Source organism: Gobio gobio (assembly GCF_949357685.1).
Source record: "Gobio gobio genome assembly, chromosome: 16".
Lineage (NCBI taxonomy): Eukaryota > Metazoa > Chordata > Actinopteri > Cypriniformes > Gobionidae > Gobio > Gobio gobio.
Window position 1 is genome coordinate 1,086,619 of NC_137109.1, and position 17,644 is coordinate 1,104,262.

The window sequence follows — 17,644 nt, forward strand, 5'->3', positions numbered from 1 at the left end:
ATTCTGGAAAAAACGCTGATGTCATCAGTTCATTTCAATTATCATACAGTGACAGTGTGGGCTTTAGATCAATAATTCGATCAGTAATTTAGTTTATTATTTAGATTTATTTCGATGTTTAGTTGAAAAATTTAGTGTCCCCAACTGAGCATGCCAAGCCAGAGGCAACAGTGGCAAGGAAACCAAAACCCCATTAGGTGACCTAATGGAGAAAAATAAACCTTGGGAGAAACCAGGCTCAGTCGGGGTGCCAGTTCTCCTCTGGCCAATTAACAAACAGCGTATGATTATTATTATTATTCTGGCAGCTTTACAGCTCAGAGGTCATAATAGATCAGAATATTCGAGGGACTGGGGGCAACATGCTGGAGACGGGTTTATTGAGATGCCGTGTCGATGAGGCAGTTGCAGGGGGAGTCTAATCACGGTCTCTGCAGACACTTCAGGGTCATGTATTGGTCTTCTCTGGGCGCAGGTCCACCATCTGATCTGGATACGGCCCGGATCCAGCTGACTTTTGGACCAGCTGGAGTTTATTTATTAAGCGAGCAGGGCAACCACCCAGTAGAGCATTACAATAATCTAGCCTTGAGGTCATGAACGCATGAACTAACTGTTCAGCATTTTGCATTGAGAGCATGTGCCGTAATTTAGATATATTTTTAAGATGGTAGAAAGCAGTTTTACAGATGCTAGAAACGTGGCTTTCAAACGAAAGATTGGTATCAAAGAGCACACCCAGGTTCCTCACTGACGACGAGGACTTGACAGAACAGCCATCAAGTGTTAGACAGTGTTCTAGGCTACTACTTGTGGAGCTTTTTTGTCCAATAATTAAAAATTCAGTTTTTTCTGAATTGAGTTGCAAGAAATTACCGGTCATCCAATGTTTTATATCAGCTATGCAATCCGTTAATCTTGTGAATTGGTAAGTTTCTTCAGGGCGTGAAGAAATATAGAGCTGAGTATCGTCAGCATAACAATGAAAACTAACGCCATGCTTCCTAATGATATCTCCCAGTGGTAGCATGTACAGGGTGAAGAGTAGCGGTCCTAGCACTGAGCCTTGTGGTACTCCATACTGAACTTGCGATCGGTGTGACATATCTTCATTTACTACTACAAACTGATAACGGTCGCATAGGTATGATTTAAACCATGATAAAGCAATTCCACTAATACCTACATTATTTTCGAGTCTATTCAAAAGAATGTTGTGGTCGATAGTATCAAATGCAGCGCTAAGATCGAGTAACACTAATAGAGAGATACAGCCACGATCAGATGATAAGAGTAAATCATTTGTAACTGATGAGAGCAGTCTCAGTGCTATGATACGGTCTAAATCCTGACTGGAAATCCTCACAGATACCATTTCTTTCTAAAAAGGAACATAATTGTGAAGACACTGCCTTTTCAAGTATTTTTGACAGAAAGGGTAGATTTGAGATTGGTCTATAATTGACTAAATCTGTAGGATCAAGTTGCGTTTTTTTAATAAGTGGTTTAATAATAGCCAACTTAAAAGTTTTCAGTACATATCCTAATGACAAAGATGAATTAATGATATTAAGAAGAGGATCTATAACCTCTGGTAGCATCTCTCTTAATAGCCTAGTCGGTATAGGGTCGAGCATACATGTTGTCGATTTTGACGATTTAACGAATTTAGCCAATTCTTCTTCTCCTATAGCAGTGAATGAGTGTAATTTTTCCTCAGTGACACTACAATGCTCTGTCTGATGTGATGCTGTAGTAGACGGCTGCATGGTTAAAAAATTGTTCCTAATATTATCAATCTTACATGTGAAGAAGTTCATAAAGTCATTACTGCTGTGCTGTTTACAATCATCAGAAGTTGAAGCTTTATTTTTGGTTAATTTAGCCACTGTATCGAATAAATACCTTGGGTTGTGTTTGTTTTCTTCCAAGAGAGTTGAGAAATAAGCAGATCTAGCAGTTTTTACGGCCTTTCTGTATGTGATCATGTGCTCTTTCCACGAATTACGAAATACCTCTAATTTTGTTTTCTTCCAGCTGCGCTCCATTTTTATGGCTGCTGTTTTAAGGGCCCGGGTGTGCTCGTTGTACCACGGCGTTGGACTATTTTCTTTAATTTTCTTTAAGTGCAGAGGAGCAACTGTGTCTAAAGTACTGGAAAAGAGAGAGTCAATAGTTTCTGTTGCAGCATCGAGTTCTTCTTTACTATCTGGGATGCTGAGGAGATGATACTGATGAGGGAGAATATTTAAAAAGCAATCTTTAGTAGCGGCAGTGATTGTCCTGCCATTTTTGAAGCGAGGGGGCGGCTTTGCAACCTTAGCTAAATTAAGTATACATGATACTAAGTAATGATCTGAGATGTCATCGCTCTGCTGCAGAATTTCAACGGTATCAACATTTATTCCATGTGACAATATTAGGTCTAAAGTATGATTATGGCGATGAGTGGCTCCTGACACGTGTTGCCTAACTCCAATAGAGTTTAGTGTGTCTTTAAATGCTAATCCCAATACGTCTTTTCCGTTGTCTACATGGATATTAAAATCACCAACAATTAGTACTTTATCTACGGCCAGTACTAACTCTGATAGAAAATCAGCAAATTCTTTGATAAAGTCTGTATTATGCCCTGGTGGCCTGTATACAGTAGCTAACACTAATGTTGAACGGGTTTTATCATGTACACTACATAGCATTACATAAAGCACCAAAACTTCGAAGGAATTATATTTGAAACTAGACTTCTGAGTAATACTGAAGATATTATTATAAATTACAGCAACTCCTCCCCCTTTACCTTTCAGACGCGGCTCATGTTTATAACAGTAATCTTGGGGGGTGGACTCATTTAAGGTAATGTAGTCGTCAGGTTTTAGCCAGGTTTCTGTCAAACAGAGCACATCTAGATTATTATCTGTAATAATATCATTAACAATAAGCGCTTTTGGGGAAAGGGATCTAATATTCAGCAACCCAAGCTTTATCAATTGTTCATCTGTATTATATCTTTTGTTTATTTGTTGGACGTCAATTAAATTTTTACTGTTGAATGGTTTTGATGTTTTTTTGTATTTACTAATTCGGGGAACAGACACAGTCTCTATATGATAATATCTAGGTGAAAGAGTCTCTATGTGCTGGGATTTGTCTGACTCCGGTAACGTGAGACAGCTAGCAGACGGTCGGTTTAGCCAGTTTGTCTGCTTCCTGACCTGGGCCCTAGTGAGTCAAGGTGAGATTTCAACAAAAAAGTAAATGAAAATGTAATTAAATCTACATTGAAATTAACAAAAAGAATAATATTGTGTGATCAATGTTACAAATGGATAAGCAGCTTGAATATCTGATTTCTACATGGGTGGGAATGAAATGCCCCTTTCCACCGATTGGTCAACCAAACTCTAAACCCTGTCATCATCAGGGAGCGCCTTGGGCGTGACCAATCCTGGAAGCACCAATTACACCACATCAGTTGACAGACCAATCACAACAGTGTCTCCTCATAAATATTGCTGTAAGCGGCCCCCACTTCACTCCTTTTTCTCCAGAGGGAATATTCACTGTCAAAGTGAATATTTTTTCTTCTGCTGTCTTTAGCGGAAACTAACGCGTTTAGTTGAGTTCTATGTTTCCCCCAAAGACTCTCATCTTCTATGCATTGTGTGTCGGGGGGTTAGACACACGCAGGCCGTTCTCACTGATCCCGAGTGCTGCCCGCACAGCTCTCTTTTCCCGTTAAGGGTATTCGAGAATAGAATGTCATGGGGAAGATCCAAGCTTTTCTGCACCATTTGCAGAGAAAGACGGACCTGCTCAGCAAACCCAGTAAAGCTGGAGAGTTAATGGATGAAATCTCTCCCCAACTTCCCCTTCTCTTTGAATCAGACCCTTTGGCAGAGGATAAAGAGGAGGAGGAAGCTGATGAGATGATTGCTCATCTCTTGGAAATGCAGATGCAATTCTCCCTCCTAATCTCTCCTCCAGACCCAGCAGTGCGACAGGTGAGTCTGTCTGTTTGGGAGAGTTGAGAGAATCGGGGCGTGAGACGGTGAGTTTATGTACACACTCAGACATGAGGTCAGGTGCTGGGGTATTACCGAAAGCCATCAGAGGCAGACGGTGGGTGATAACTCCACTCCATTAAGGGTTTGGAGGAACACTGGAACCCAACGGTGGCAGAGGCAAAAATATATGTTTTTGCAAATGGAATTTTTTTTGTAATGATAGTAGTTTATTTGAGTTTTTATGACCAAATAAGGCATCAATGCTGTGCTGGGTGTAACTCATTCTTGCTATAAATTGAGAAGCTTATGACTGTTCAAGGCCGAACCTCGAGGTGAAGACTTTTAGTTTTTATGTTGATTTTTTTATTCTGAAACTTTGTTATTAAAATTAAGTGAGTCGTATACCTCTCTAAACAAGTCTTCGAGTAATTTTTCTTCATGTCTATTATCTGAACCCGAATTTTAAAACACATCGAGCTTGGCACAGACTCCCCTGAAATCTCTAACCAACAAACAGCACTCTCAACTTGCAGGTAAGGACAGATATTTTGATTTAAATGAGTTATAGAGATGTGTGTTGGGGTACTTAGTTATTTTAGGGGAGCATAAATATAACATACACAAGATATTCCGACAAGGAGTTGGGAAACCCAAGGAGAAAATGACCCATGGGAACAATCAGAGAGGGGTTCACAACCCAAAGAGAGGAGGACGAATAAACTCTAGAACCAAGTGCTCTGCCACCTGATAACCCGAAAGCACAAGTGATGAATCCTCGTAAGGGACCAAATTGTTACAAACAGAGTTAGACACGGATAACAGAGGCAGGTGAAAGCAGAGTTTATTTCGGAACCAGGAAGTGAGCAGCTGCGGTGAGAGTCTGAGTGAGAGTATCTGGTAATGCTGGATAGGTTGGTAATACAATACGTCTTGGGATCTTGAACACAGGAACAATGGATCGAAGGAGACGAGGACCAGGAGACAGGACGAGACGAGGAGACACTCAGGGTTCGTTTGGGGATCAGGTAAGTAGTCAGGTGAGTCCAAGGAAGCAAGCATGTAGGGTCATGTGCAAACGATACCGGACAGTGACTGAGTGTGAGCGTGGGGCTTAAGTGCAGGTGGTGATTGCAGTGATGATGATGTGCAGGTGTGTGTGCTCAGTATTCAGGTGACAGGGATCGTTGTGGTAGTGAGGGGGTGGAGCCTGGCGTGCATGTAACATTACCCCCCCCTCCACGGTGGTCGACCTCTACCCCGTGGTGCTGGTCGATCAGGGCGGGTAGCGTGGAATGTCTCTAGTAGATTCGGATCAAGGATGTCATGCCTGGGTACCCATGATCTTTCTTCAGGGCCGTACCCCTCCCAGTCTACCAGGTATTGTAGTTGACCACCACGACGCCGGGAGTCCAAGATGTCCTGGACCTGATATGCTGCGCCGTCGTCAACGAGAAGTGGAGGGGGAGGCTCCGGAGTAACGCCAGGCTCTGGGGAAACAGAAACAGAGGGGTAGTGAGGTGTCAGGAGAGACAAGTGGAAAGTGGGGTGAATCCGGTACTGAGGTGGTAGTTGGAGTCTATACGTCACCGGATTGATCTGCTGCAGGATCTCGAAGGGGCCTATAACTGTTACCCCTTGTCGGCTTATGTTATATAACAGAGTAGGGATGGCAAGGCTCGATATTAACTAAGGTATAGGTAAAGAAACTAGTTAGCTTTGGTTTGCTCAATTATAATTCTGAAGGATCAGACTCAAACTGTACATTACACAAAATCAACAAAAACAAAACAATAAACAAAGGTAGAAAACATCAGTGACACCAGGCATCAAACAGGAAAAGTTCAGTGTTTGGTGAATCTTGACTGTTAAAGCAAATGTCAACACTTAGCTGATGGTGGAGCTGACCAGGTTTGATAGTAGTGGAAATGTCCTTGCAAAAGTCCACTCTTTTAGGTAACCCAGATCACTCAGAGATACTTCCAATGCTGAAGAAAGGAAAGGAGTCTTTCGGCCTTCTTTCCACCCGTACAATTCAAACCCTTGTTGCTCTCGTTAACCGTCCAAGCGTCGTGATCCAAGCAACAAACACAAAGTAGACTTAGCTGACGCAATCTTAAGCAACTACTTTCCCCTCATGAAAGAAAGCACAGGAACAAAAAGGTCCATCTAAGTAGAAGACAGTCACAATTAGCCTGAATGGCTCCTTTCTCAACACACCCAAAATCATAATTATACATTACATACATGCTCTGGTTTAGATAACTGTTGAAAAATAAAACATAACTTACTGATTGACCAAAAAGGAAACACATTCCTCAATCATAGGACCTTGTAAAATCAGACGGAATAGCCCAGGAAAGCCATTGCTTCCTCTATCCACATGCTGGTCTACTTCTTCAGGTATAGTACCTGGCTAAATACTCATCTATTAAGATGATTAGCGCCCCCTAATGGTGTGGGAAAATATAACCACTAAGGTAACAGAGTTAAAGCTGTTACATACCCCCTCGCTCAGAGGAAAATTGGTCATAACCATGGCAAATTTTAAGATTTTGGATATGATAGGTGTCACACTTATCAGGGTCTGAGATAAAAACAACTGCATAGTTTACAGGTCCCAACTTTTTCTTAACTCTGGCCGGACCTTTCCACTTGGCAGATAATTTAGCCATTACACCTTCCTCAGCTCTAGATAGGGGATGAGCCCGTACCCAAACCACATCCCCTTCCTGGAAATGAGCTGGTTTTCGACGCTGGTCATAGTACTTCTTCTGTTTTGCCTGAGCTCGTTCCACATTACACTTGACAATGTTAAGAAGCTCCCTTTGTTTGTCCAGTGTGGTATAGGCAGGGTGACTAGGATCGGGTGGTCTCTGAAACATGCGCTCCATTGGGCCTTTAAGTTTCCTTCCTAGTGCTACTTCCGCAGGAGTGAATCCAGTGCTTTCATGAAAGGCGGTATTGAGGGCAAACCTGAATTCAGGAATCCATCTGTCCCACAATCTGTGATGGTCACCTACATAGGAGGCAATCATTGTCTTCAGATTTCTGTTAACACGCTCAGTAAGATTAGTCTGGGGATGGTAAGCGGTTGTTAATTTTTGAACAACACCCCACTGTTTGCACACAAAACTGAGGAGTTGAGAAGTAAACTGTGTTCCCCGATCAGACACTAGATATGCTGGTGTCCCCCATCGAGTAAAAATCTCTTCCACCAAAATCCTTGCAATCTGCGGAGTTTTCGCTGATCTAAGTGGGAACATCTCCACCCACTTAGAACAGTAATCTACAATTACCATAAGATACTCATTTTGTTTGCTGCTTTTAGGGAAAGGACCCATTAGGTCAACCCCTAGCATGAAACCCGGTTCGACTACAGGTGTAGATTGTAGCTGACCAGAGAGTTTAGAAAGTGTGGGTTTGTATCGCTGACATACCTGGCATTCTTTGCAATAATTCCATACATCTTTCCTTATGGTCGGCCAGTAAACTGTTTCCAAAAGCCGGAGAAGAGTTTTAAGTTTACCAAGATGCCCACTAAGCGGGTTATCATGAGCATACTGGATGAAAGCTTGACGATGTATTGGTGGGATAATGAGTTGAAGCTTCTGCCTGTTTTGTCCATCAGGAATACTTCTGAAAAGAAATCCATTTTCAATAATATGATGCACTCTAGAAGTATCAGGAGGCTGGGACCGATCACGGATGGCAGAAACTATGTCTTGTATGTCTTGATCCTTATTTTGGGCAACAGCAATCTGCGTTAGATCGACTGGCATGCTGGCAGACGGAGGTACTTGATTAAGGGCAATGAGATTAGGTGAGCCGTCACAGTTTGGAATTCTGGAAAGCACATCAGGAACTATGTTACATTGGCCCTTTCGGTACTTGACCACAAAGTGGAACCCTTGGAGGCGAATGGTCCACCGGACCAGTCGTGATGACGGCTTGGGATGGTGAAAGGCCCACGTCAAAGCTGCATGATCGGTAATAATTTCAAATAGGCTGCCCTCTAAATAGGGGCGCCACTTTTCCACCGCCCAAACAACTGCCAAGCACTCTTTTTCTGACACTGAATAGGCTCTTTCTGCCCCCCTCAATAACCGGGATGCATAGGCAATGACACGCTCAATTCCTTCTGTTTCCTGGGTAAGTACAGCTCCTAAGCCCACTTCACTCGCATCTGTCTGGACTCTAAAAGGTTTCTCGAGATCAGGTGCTGCCAAAATGGGTGCATTGGTTAAATCCATCTTGAGTAGATCCAACGATTGCTGACACTGGTCTGACCAAATCCAGGTGGTATTTTTTTGTTTTAGTGCATGAAGGGGTGCTGCCTTTTCTGAGAAGTTGGGGATAAATCTATGATACCAACCAGCTAATCCCAAGAATCTTTGTACTTCTTTCAAGGATTGAGGAGTGGGAAACAATCGAATGGCTGAAACTTTGTCCGGATCAGTTCTTATTCCGTCTCCAGACACTAGATGACCGAGAAACTTAAGGGATTTCTGAATGAAATTGCATTTTTTCATGTTGAGGGTGAGCCCAGCTTTGGATAGGCAATTGAATACCTGTTGGAGGTGCTTGAAGTGCTCTTGTTCGTCTTTGGAGTAGATCACCACATCGTCAATGTATACCATACAACACTTCCCCTTCAGACCTCTTAATACATGCTCCATTAATCTTTGGAAAGACGCTGCGGCATTTTTCAGGCCGAAAGGTAAACGTTGGAATTCAAATAACCCTGAAGAAGTCACAAAGGCTGTTTTATGAATGCTGTCATGATCCATGTCTAGTTGCCAATACCCGCTTTTCAGATCAAGGGTACTGAATACTGATGCACCATGCATAGACTCCAAAATGTCTTGAATTTGTGGCATTGGGTACGCATCCAAAGGTGTCTTGGCATTAAGACCCCGATAGTCCACACAAAAACGCGTCCCACCATCTTTCTTTGGTACCACAACTACCGGTGAAGCCCAAGATGAGGTAGATGGACGTATGATATGTTTATCTAACATCTCTTTTACCTGTTCATCAATGAAATCTTGCTTCATCTTTGACACTCGGTAAGCTCTTTTTCTTACAGGCACCTCATCAGTGGTAAGGATTCGATGTTTAACCAATGTTGTATGACCGATGTCATGAGTACAAACTGTAGGCCAACCCAACATCAGCCCTTCCAACTGAATCTGCCCCTGTATGCTAGTGTCTGCTTTGGCAGTCAGACTATGGATAGCCTGAAGATCCTCTTCATTGCGTGGTGGTAAAGCCAGGGCAAGGTAGAAATGGACAGTATGTGTCATCGGAATGGTATCCTGCCAGATAAAGGGACGAGTAACTACCTCTTCCCCTTTTGTGGGGAAGGTATACTGAAAAAGCTGAAAGTCTATCACCATTCCTGACTTCAACAAAAAATCCATTCCCAATATAACAGGTACCGCCAGGTCAGAATCATTCATTATGTAGAATTCAACCACCACTGGAACATCATGCACTTTTGTTATCCAGACTACTTTCCCTACTGCAGCTTGATGATGGCCATTGGCCAGAAGAAATGTTTGTCCTCCGCTTGACAACAAGACTTCCTCCTTACACAACTGTTTCCAAAGGGACTTTTGCATTAAAGATAACGTACTACCAGTATCAACGAGTGCAGCTATCTGTTTACCTTGAATGTTAAGCGGAATGGTGAGGTTTCTGGGACTAGGCTGCAAATCCTCTTTAATGTTTTGCACAACTCTCGTATAGGATGGAGTGTTTCTTCTTTGTGACTCCTGACTCATGACATTCTTCTTCCGCTGCTCATCAGCGTTCATCATGTTCCAGTACTTCTTTGACTCACTAATGTCTCTTTCAACCTGCATTCCAACCCGAACCAGTTCGTGGACTGACTGCATGTTCCCTCTTAAAAGACTGGCAAGCCGAGGGTTGCAGTTCCTCAATATGGCCTGAATCATCTCCTTTTCAGCCATTCCCTTTTTCCACCTTAAACACAAGGCACGGTAATGGAAAGCGTAGTCCCTAAAACTTTCATTTACCCCTTGCCTCCTTTCCATTAGCTTTCTCATGGCCACTACTTCATAGTCTTCATTTAAGAAGGCTTGAAGGAAAGATTCTTTAAACTGCTGCCAATTACGGACCCTCTTCTTCTCCGCAGTCCACCAATCTTTGGCCGTGTGACTCAAAACAGCAGTAAGGGAAGCTATTGTTTCTTCGTCTGTTAACGGGCGGACAGCGAAATACTCCTCACAGCGTTCAATGAAGGCAAGTGGGTCTTCCTCTGGGTGATTACTGAATTTAGGGAATTCAAGCTTGACAGGCGGATTAAACTGGCTTCCTGACATACTGTCAGCAGTACAGTAGGTATTAGAATGAAAGTCTTTAGCAGGTTTGTGTACCACAGGTCTACTCGTGGTTTGATGAGGGGTTGAACTTGTTGGGTGGTTCATCTGTAGTTTATAATCTATCTGCTTGTCTCGCCTTTTTAGACAATCCACCATAGATTTACCCAGATCTAGCACCATCATCTCTAGGTATTTTTTTACCCGTTCACATTCACGATCAACATGATAGGACACTTTTTCTTCCGTGGCTCTACACAGTTCCTCACAATCCTGTACGGATATTTGGTCTCTCACCTGTTGTCGAAGGTTACAGAAATTTTTTTCCAGAGCATCAAGGCGGTTGCTAAGCTCATTAGTTATGGTTGATTTAAACTCTGGTTCTGTAGTCTCAGGACCTTCATAGACCTCTGGGGGTGGAGGAGGAGGTGGTAGTTGAAAACCTTCCTCAGGATCCTCCACACCAGCTCCATCTTCCTCATCTGAAATATATAAATCGCTAAAAGTATTGATCAGCTCCTTTAATGGCTCTCGATGTGCTCTAAACGGCGATGTGGAAAAGTCTGGGTCGGGTACAGGAACATCCCCGTCGCAAGCCTTTGAACTAGACATGACTTAACTGAAACCAATCTGTAGCAAACACATACCTTAAAGCCTTCCCAGTCCCTGTTCGGGCGCCATTTTATATAACTGTTACCCCTTGTCGGCTTATGTTATATAACAGAGTAGGGATGGCAAGGCTCGATATTAACTAAGGGATAGGTAAAGAAACTAGTTAGCTTTGGTTTGCTCAATTATAATTCTGAAGGATCAGACTCAAACTGTACATTACACAAAATCAACAAAAACAAAACAATAAACAAAGGTAGAAAACATCAGTGACACCAGGCATCAAACAGGAAAAGTTCAGTGTTTGGTGAATCTTGACTGTTAAAGCAAATGTCAACACTTAGCTGATGGTGGAGCTGACCAGGTTTGATAGTAGTGGAAATGTCCTTGCAAAAGTCCACTCTTTTAGGTAACCCAGATCACTCAGAGATACTTCCAATGCTGAAGAAAGGAAAGGAGTCTTTCGGCCTTCTTTCCACCCGTACAATTCAAACCCTTGTTGCTCTCGTTAACCGTCCAAGCGTCGTGATCCAAGCAACAAACACAAAGTAGACTTAGCTGACGCAATCTTAAGCAACTACTTTCCCCTCATGAAAGAAAGCACAGGAACAAAAAGGTCCATCTAAGTAGAAGACAGTCACAATTAGCCTGAATGGCTCCTTTCTCAACACACCCAAAATCATAATTATACATTACATACATGCTCTGGTTTAGATAACTGTTGAAAAATAAAACATAACTTACTGATTGACCAAAAAGGAAACACATTCCTCAATCATAGGACCTTGTAAAATCAGACGGAATAGCCCAGGAAAGCCATTGCTTCCTCTATCCACATGCTGGTCTACTTCTTCAGGTATAGTACCTGGCTAAATACTCATCTATTAAGATGATTAGCGCCCCCTAATGGTGTGGGAAAATATAACCACTAAGGTAACAGAGTTAAAGCTGTTACAGGCCAATGAACCTGGGACTCAACTTCTTGCACTGCAGATGCAGTCTGATTTCCCGGGTGGACAGCCAGACCTTCTGCCCCACCTGGAATGTTGGAGCGTCGGAGCGGTGAAGGTCGGCTGTCAACCTGCGTCTGCAGAGTGCCCGTTGTAGTTGGTGATGGGCTGAGTCCCAGACCCTCTCACTCTCCCGGAACCAGTAGTCAACCGCAGGAACGTCGGAGGGTTCCCCAGACCAGGGGAAGAGGGGCGGTTGATAGCCGAGTACGCACTGGAAAGGTGTCAGGCCGGTGGTGGATTGTCGAAGTGAGTTCTGTGCGTACTCTGCCCATCCTAGGAACTGGTTCCAGGAGTCCTGGTGGCCGTGACAGAAGGTACGGAGGAAACGGCCAATCTCCTGGATCTTTCTTTCCGTCTGCCCGTTCGTCTGAGGATGGTATCCGGACGTGAGGCTGACGGTCACACCTAGGAGTGCAAAGAAGGCCTTCCATACCTTAGAAATGAATTGAGGACCTCTGTCAGATACGATATCTTCGGGAATGCCATAATACCGGAAGACGTGGTTAAACATGGCTTCCGCGGTCTCTAGGGCTGTGGGAAGTCCTCGTAGTGGGAGCAGCCGGCAGGACTTCGAGAAGCGATCAACCACTACGAGGATAGAGGTGCAGTTCTCTGAATTGGGCAGGTCTGTGATGAAATCCACCCCTAGGTGTGACCACGGACGGTTGGGAACGGGCAGAGGCAGGAGTTTCCCAGCTGGCAGGTGTCGAGGGCTTTTGGCCATGGCGCATTCCCGGCATCCCCTCACGTACCTTCTGACATCAGCTGGCATGTGTGGCCACCAGAAGCGCTGGCGTAGCAGCGAGAGGGTTTCATTGACCCCAGGGTGACCAGTGCCCAGTGATGTATGTGAGGAGTGAATCAGAGGGATGCGTTGTGCTCGAGTGATATATTGCAAGCCCGGAGGACAGCCCGGCGGCACGTTGGTGGAGGCATTGGTAGAGGACAGGGTCTCTTCTGACCATGTGATGGGACTGAGGAAGAGCTTCGTGGGGAGAATGGGTTCCTCTTATTCCTCGGAACGTTCCTCTGGGCCATGGATGCGGGAAAGGGCATCCGCCTTGATGTTCTTGGCCCCAGGTCGGTAGGATATGTGGAAGTCGAACCTCGTGAAGAAGAGTGCCCAGCGAGCCTGTCAGGGGTTGAGTCGTCTTGCCTCTCGGAGATACCCCAGGTTCTTATGGTCAGTCAGGACCAGGAACAGATGTTTGGAGCCCTCTAGCCAGTGCCTCCACTCCTCCAGTGCGAGCTTGATGGCAAGGAGCTCTCGGTTGCCGATGTCATAGTTAACCTCCGCCGGGCTGAGCTTGCGGGAGAAGAAGGCACATGGATGGACACGGCTGGGGTTCCCCTGCTGCTGAGAAAGGACCCCACCCACCCCGGTGGTAGAGGCGTCCACCTCCACGACAAAGGGAAGCTCAGGATCAGGATGGACCAGGAGGGGAGCTGTCGTGAAGGTGTCCTTCAGGGTCTGGAATGCTTGGGTGGCGACTGGGGTCCAGGAGAGAGACTTGGGCTTGTTGCGGAGCAGGCTGGTGAGGGGACTGGCGATGGAGCTGTAGTTTTGTATGAAGCGTCGATAGAAATTTGCGAAACCCAGGAAGTGTTGTAGTTCCTTCACAGAGGTGGGAGTTGGCAAAGACCGGATGGCTTCCACCTTCCTCTCATCCATCCGGATGCCACTGTGATCTATGTTGTACCCGAGGAACTGCACAGTGAGCTTGTGGAATGAGCACTTCTTGGCCTTGAGGTAGAGCTGGTAGTTCCTTAGGCGTTGTAGGACCTCCGCAACGTGACGGCGATGGTCGGCCATGCTCCGGGAGCAGATCAAGATGTCATCTATGTAGACCAGCACGAACCTGTGGAGACACTCCCGGAGCACCTCGTGGATGAAGTCCTGGAATACGGAGGGGGCGTTGGTGAGTCCATAGGGCATCACTAAATACTCGTAGTGACCAGTGGGCATGACAAAGGCGGTCTTCCACTCGTCCCCCTCACGTATCCGGATGAGGTTGTAAGCGCTGCGGAGGTCCAACTTCGTGAACACAGTGGCACCACGGAGATGTTCCAGGGCAGCTGGGACGAGAGGAAGGGGGTAACGGAACTTGACGGTGATGTTATTTAATGACCGGTAGTCGATACAAGGCCGCAAGCCTCCGTCCTTCTTTGCCACGAAGAAGAAGCTCGAAGCAGCAGGGGAGGTAGATGGACGGATGTAGCCTTGCTCCAGCGCCTCCTTGATGTACTCCTCCATGGCCTTCTCCTCCGGGAGAGAGAGGGGATAGATTTTCCCACTGGTTCACCTGGCAGCAGATCGATGGCGCAGTCCCATGGCCGATAGGGAGGCAGCTTGGAGGCCCGTTGGGGACAGAAGACGTCTCTGAAGGGGGCGTAACAGGAGGGGACATCCACCGATCGTCTCTCTACCGGACTCTCAAAGGACGTGGCACAGACGGGGAGATCTTGGGGACGCGGAGAGGGACGAATCGGTGGAGATGGGAAGCAGTCCGGGAAGTAGCTGTAGCCCCACTTCAGGACCTCTCCTGTCTTCCAGGAGATGACGGGGTTGTGCTGCTCTAACCACGGGCGCCCTAGGAGAATGTCAGCGGTGGATTCCTCCAGAACCAGCAGGTGTAGTCGCTCCATGTGGAGGATTCCGACTTGCACTCCGATGGGGCCCACGGAGCGACTAACCTGCCTCCGACTGAGTGGTCTGCCCGTTACCGTCTGGACCTGGTAGATCGTCGAAGTTGCAGACGTGCGGAGCTTGAGCTGGCGGCAGAGGGTTCCCGAGATGAAGTTCCCGGCTGACCCAGAATCGAGGAGGGCAGTAACTGAAAGGGAGATTCCAGCAGCAGTAAGGTTCACAGTTGTGGTGAGTGGCTTCATTTTAGAGAGTGACGGAATGATAGCACTCACCGTGGGTCGAGGAGGACGGACTGGGCATTCTGAGATGTAATGCCCAGGTAGACCGCAGTAGAGACAGAGATTCTGGGTCAGCCATCTCTGCCGTTCAGCTGACGTCAGTCGGGAGTTCTCCAGTTGCATGGGCTCGGGGTTGGGTTCTGGAGTGCTGACATCACCTGGTCGGCGGAGGAACAATGACGACTGGCCCTGGTGCTCTTCGATGCACGACTGCATATGAGAGGCGAAGCGGATGGAGAGTTGGATGAAGCGTTCTAGCCCGATGGTATCCTCGTATGCAGCGAGATACAGCCGCACCCGAGGATCCAGACCCTGTCGGTAGGTCGTAAGCAAGGACTGCTCATTCCATCCACTAGCAGCAGCGAGGGTTCGAAACTGTAGAGCATACTCATTAACTGTGGAGGTACCTTGTTTCAGATGGTATAACTGTTCTCCGATCGCCGAATCCCATGATGGTTTCCCAAAGACCTCCTTAAAGTGAGACAGGAACCCCGACAGGGTCTGGATCACTGGACTGTCTGTGGACCACATAGATTCCGCCCAACGGAGCGCTTTACCGGAGAGTTGAGATGTGATGAACGCTACCTTAGCGCGATCGTTGGGGTACAGACGCGGCTGCATCTCCAGGACCAGAGAACATTGCAGAAGGAATCCGTTGCAATCCTCCACCGAACCAGAGAAGGGCGCCGGTCTGGCCATGGGACTGGCGTACTCGGGGGGCGAAGAAGTGGTTGTGTGGATCCCGGAAGTGCTCGCCGGTGAAGGTGCAGGTGAGCTGGTGGGAAGAGCTCGCCGAACGGCGTCGACGAGCTCTTGGAATGGATCCGGGGTGCTCATCCTGGTGCGCTGTGTTGGTCCGGTATTCTGTTACAAACAGAGTTAGACACGGATAACAGAGGCAGGTGAAAGCAGGTGGAACCAGGAAGTGAGCAGGTGCGGTGAGAGTCTGAGTGAGAGTATCTGGTAATGCTGGATAGGTTGGTAATGCAATACGTCTTGGGATCTTGAACACAGGAACAATGGATCGAAGGAGACGAGGACCAGGAGACAGAACGAGACGAGGAGACACTCAGGGTTCGTTGGGGATCAGGTAAGTAGTCAGGTGAGTCCGAGGAAGCAAGCATGTAGGGTCATGTGCAAACGATACCGGACAGTGACTGAGTGTGAGCGTGGGGCTTAAGTGCAGGGGGTGATTGCAGTGATGATGACGTGCAGGAGTATTCAGGTGACAGGGATCGTTGTGGTAGTGAGGGGGTGGAGCCTGGCGTGCATGTAACACAAATGTAATTATCCTGAAACAAGGGCGTTTAAAGAGGGAGGAAGAAGCAGATGTATTAGTCAATGTGGCTGTGGCAAGCAGCGAGGCTGAGGGACTGAGAGAACGGACGAGGCCAGTCGGGAGTGATAATGTCTCATGGAGGAGCTCGGACACATAAAAAGAGGAGCGACAACAGTGAAGGACAAAAGAGGCCTGGACTTTATGTTGTGTTTTATTATTGTGTGTGTGAGGCAGTCATCCGTGAGGGGCTGACACTTTTACTTTCAGTTTATTTGTTTTGTTTATTAAAGTCTTGTTGAACACAGGGGGTATGCCATAGGGCATGAAAAAGGTGAAGGCCATGACTTGAGCGAGGAGTTAAAAACCATAATGATCCTAGACACATTAATAAATAAAATCAGTGTCTCTGCTAAAGACAACAAATATCACGCAGTGGCTATGCCAATAATTTCAGGAGGGGAGTTTGGATTTAATGAAGTCAAAATATGGGCATCCATTATAGCCGAACAAAGACAATATACTGTATATCTGAGCATTAGCAACAGACACAGAGCTAACTTAATATACAATACAACAGAAAACAAATATATTCTGTGCATACAATGTAAGAGATCATGTAAAAATATTGCATTCAAATATCACATTGTAGACTTTTTATCATATGATACATTTATGTGCTATACTTGGCAATCACATTTATGATTAGAAACATTTAAATCATTATGGATGAGTTCAGTCAAACATTATTATATTTGTAGGCCTGATACTGAAGAGCCTGAAGATTTCTGCTGACAGACTCATCTGAGCTCTTCCTCTGTTCCTCCTTTACATAAAACAAAACCATCATTTGGTTGAACACTAAACCAACATTAATCCTCAATATCACATGTTTCTGATACGCATGCTAACACACACGCTGCTTTATTTAACTGTAAAGTCTGAGTCTCTTCCAGCTGTATGAGACACATTTACACATTAATCACACATTTATTTCTCCTCATAGACACAGTAGTGAGGCTCTTCTGTGATCACCTGATGCTTTCTGATCCTCTCATGACCGTTTCACAGATTTAAACCATGATCTAATTGATCTATCAGGGACGTTTGGTGATTGATCTTCATCTCTGTAAGGAGGAACCAGAAGAGAAAACAATCAGTGTTCAGTTATTAAATTATATTTCAATGACTGTTTTTGAGTAAAAAGAAGTGACATTAAATTTCTGTAATCAGATTAATTACTGACTTTACATTATCCTGCAGAGATATTCCTAAAACAATATTTGTGTATTAAATACTCTAGATTTAAAATATGAATGGCATTCATATGTGTGTGTGTGTGTGTGTGTGTGTGTGTGTGTTGGTGTGACTGCAGAAGGACCTGCGACTCCTATTGAGTCACTGTAAAGGAGAAACACATGCTAATGAGTGTACGGCGTATGGAATAAACCACAGCGAGCAAACACAAATGTT

General features: G+C 45.6%; 1 protein-coding gene across 1 annotated transcript in view; it reads right to left on the reverse strand.

Annotated features, from left to right (window-relative positions):
* Nucleotides 1-16,620: 16,620 nt before the first annotated feature.
* LOC307139816 (NACHT, LRR and PYD domains-containing protein 12-like) overlaps nt 16,621-17,644 on the reverse strand; it is an 80,378-nt gene continuing 79,354 nt past the window's right edge. Inside the window, exon 14 of the mRNA XM_079838926.1 lies at nt 16,621-17,298. Within this exon, the coding sequence (XP_079695052.1) occupies nt 17,226-17,298 (73 nt within the window). The 3' untranslated portion in view covers nt 16,621-17,225. The remainder of the gene's footprint in view (nt 17,299-17,644) is intronic.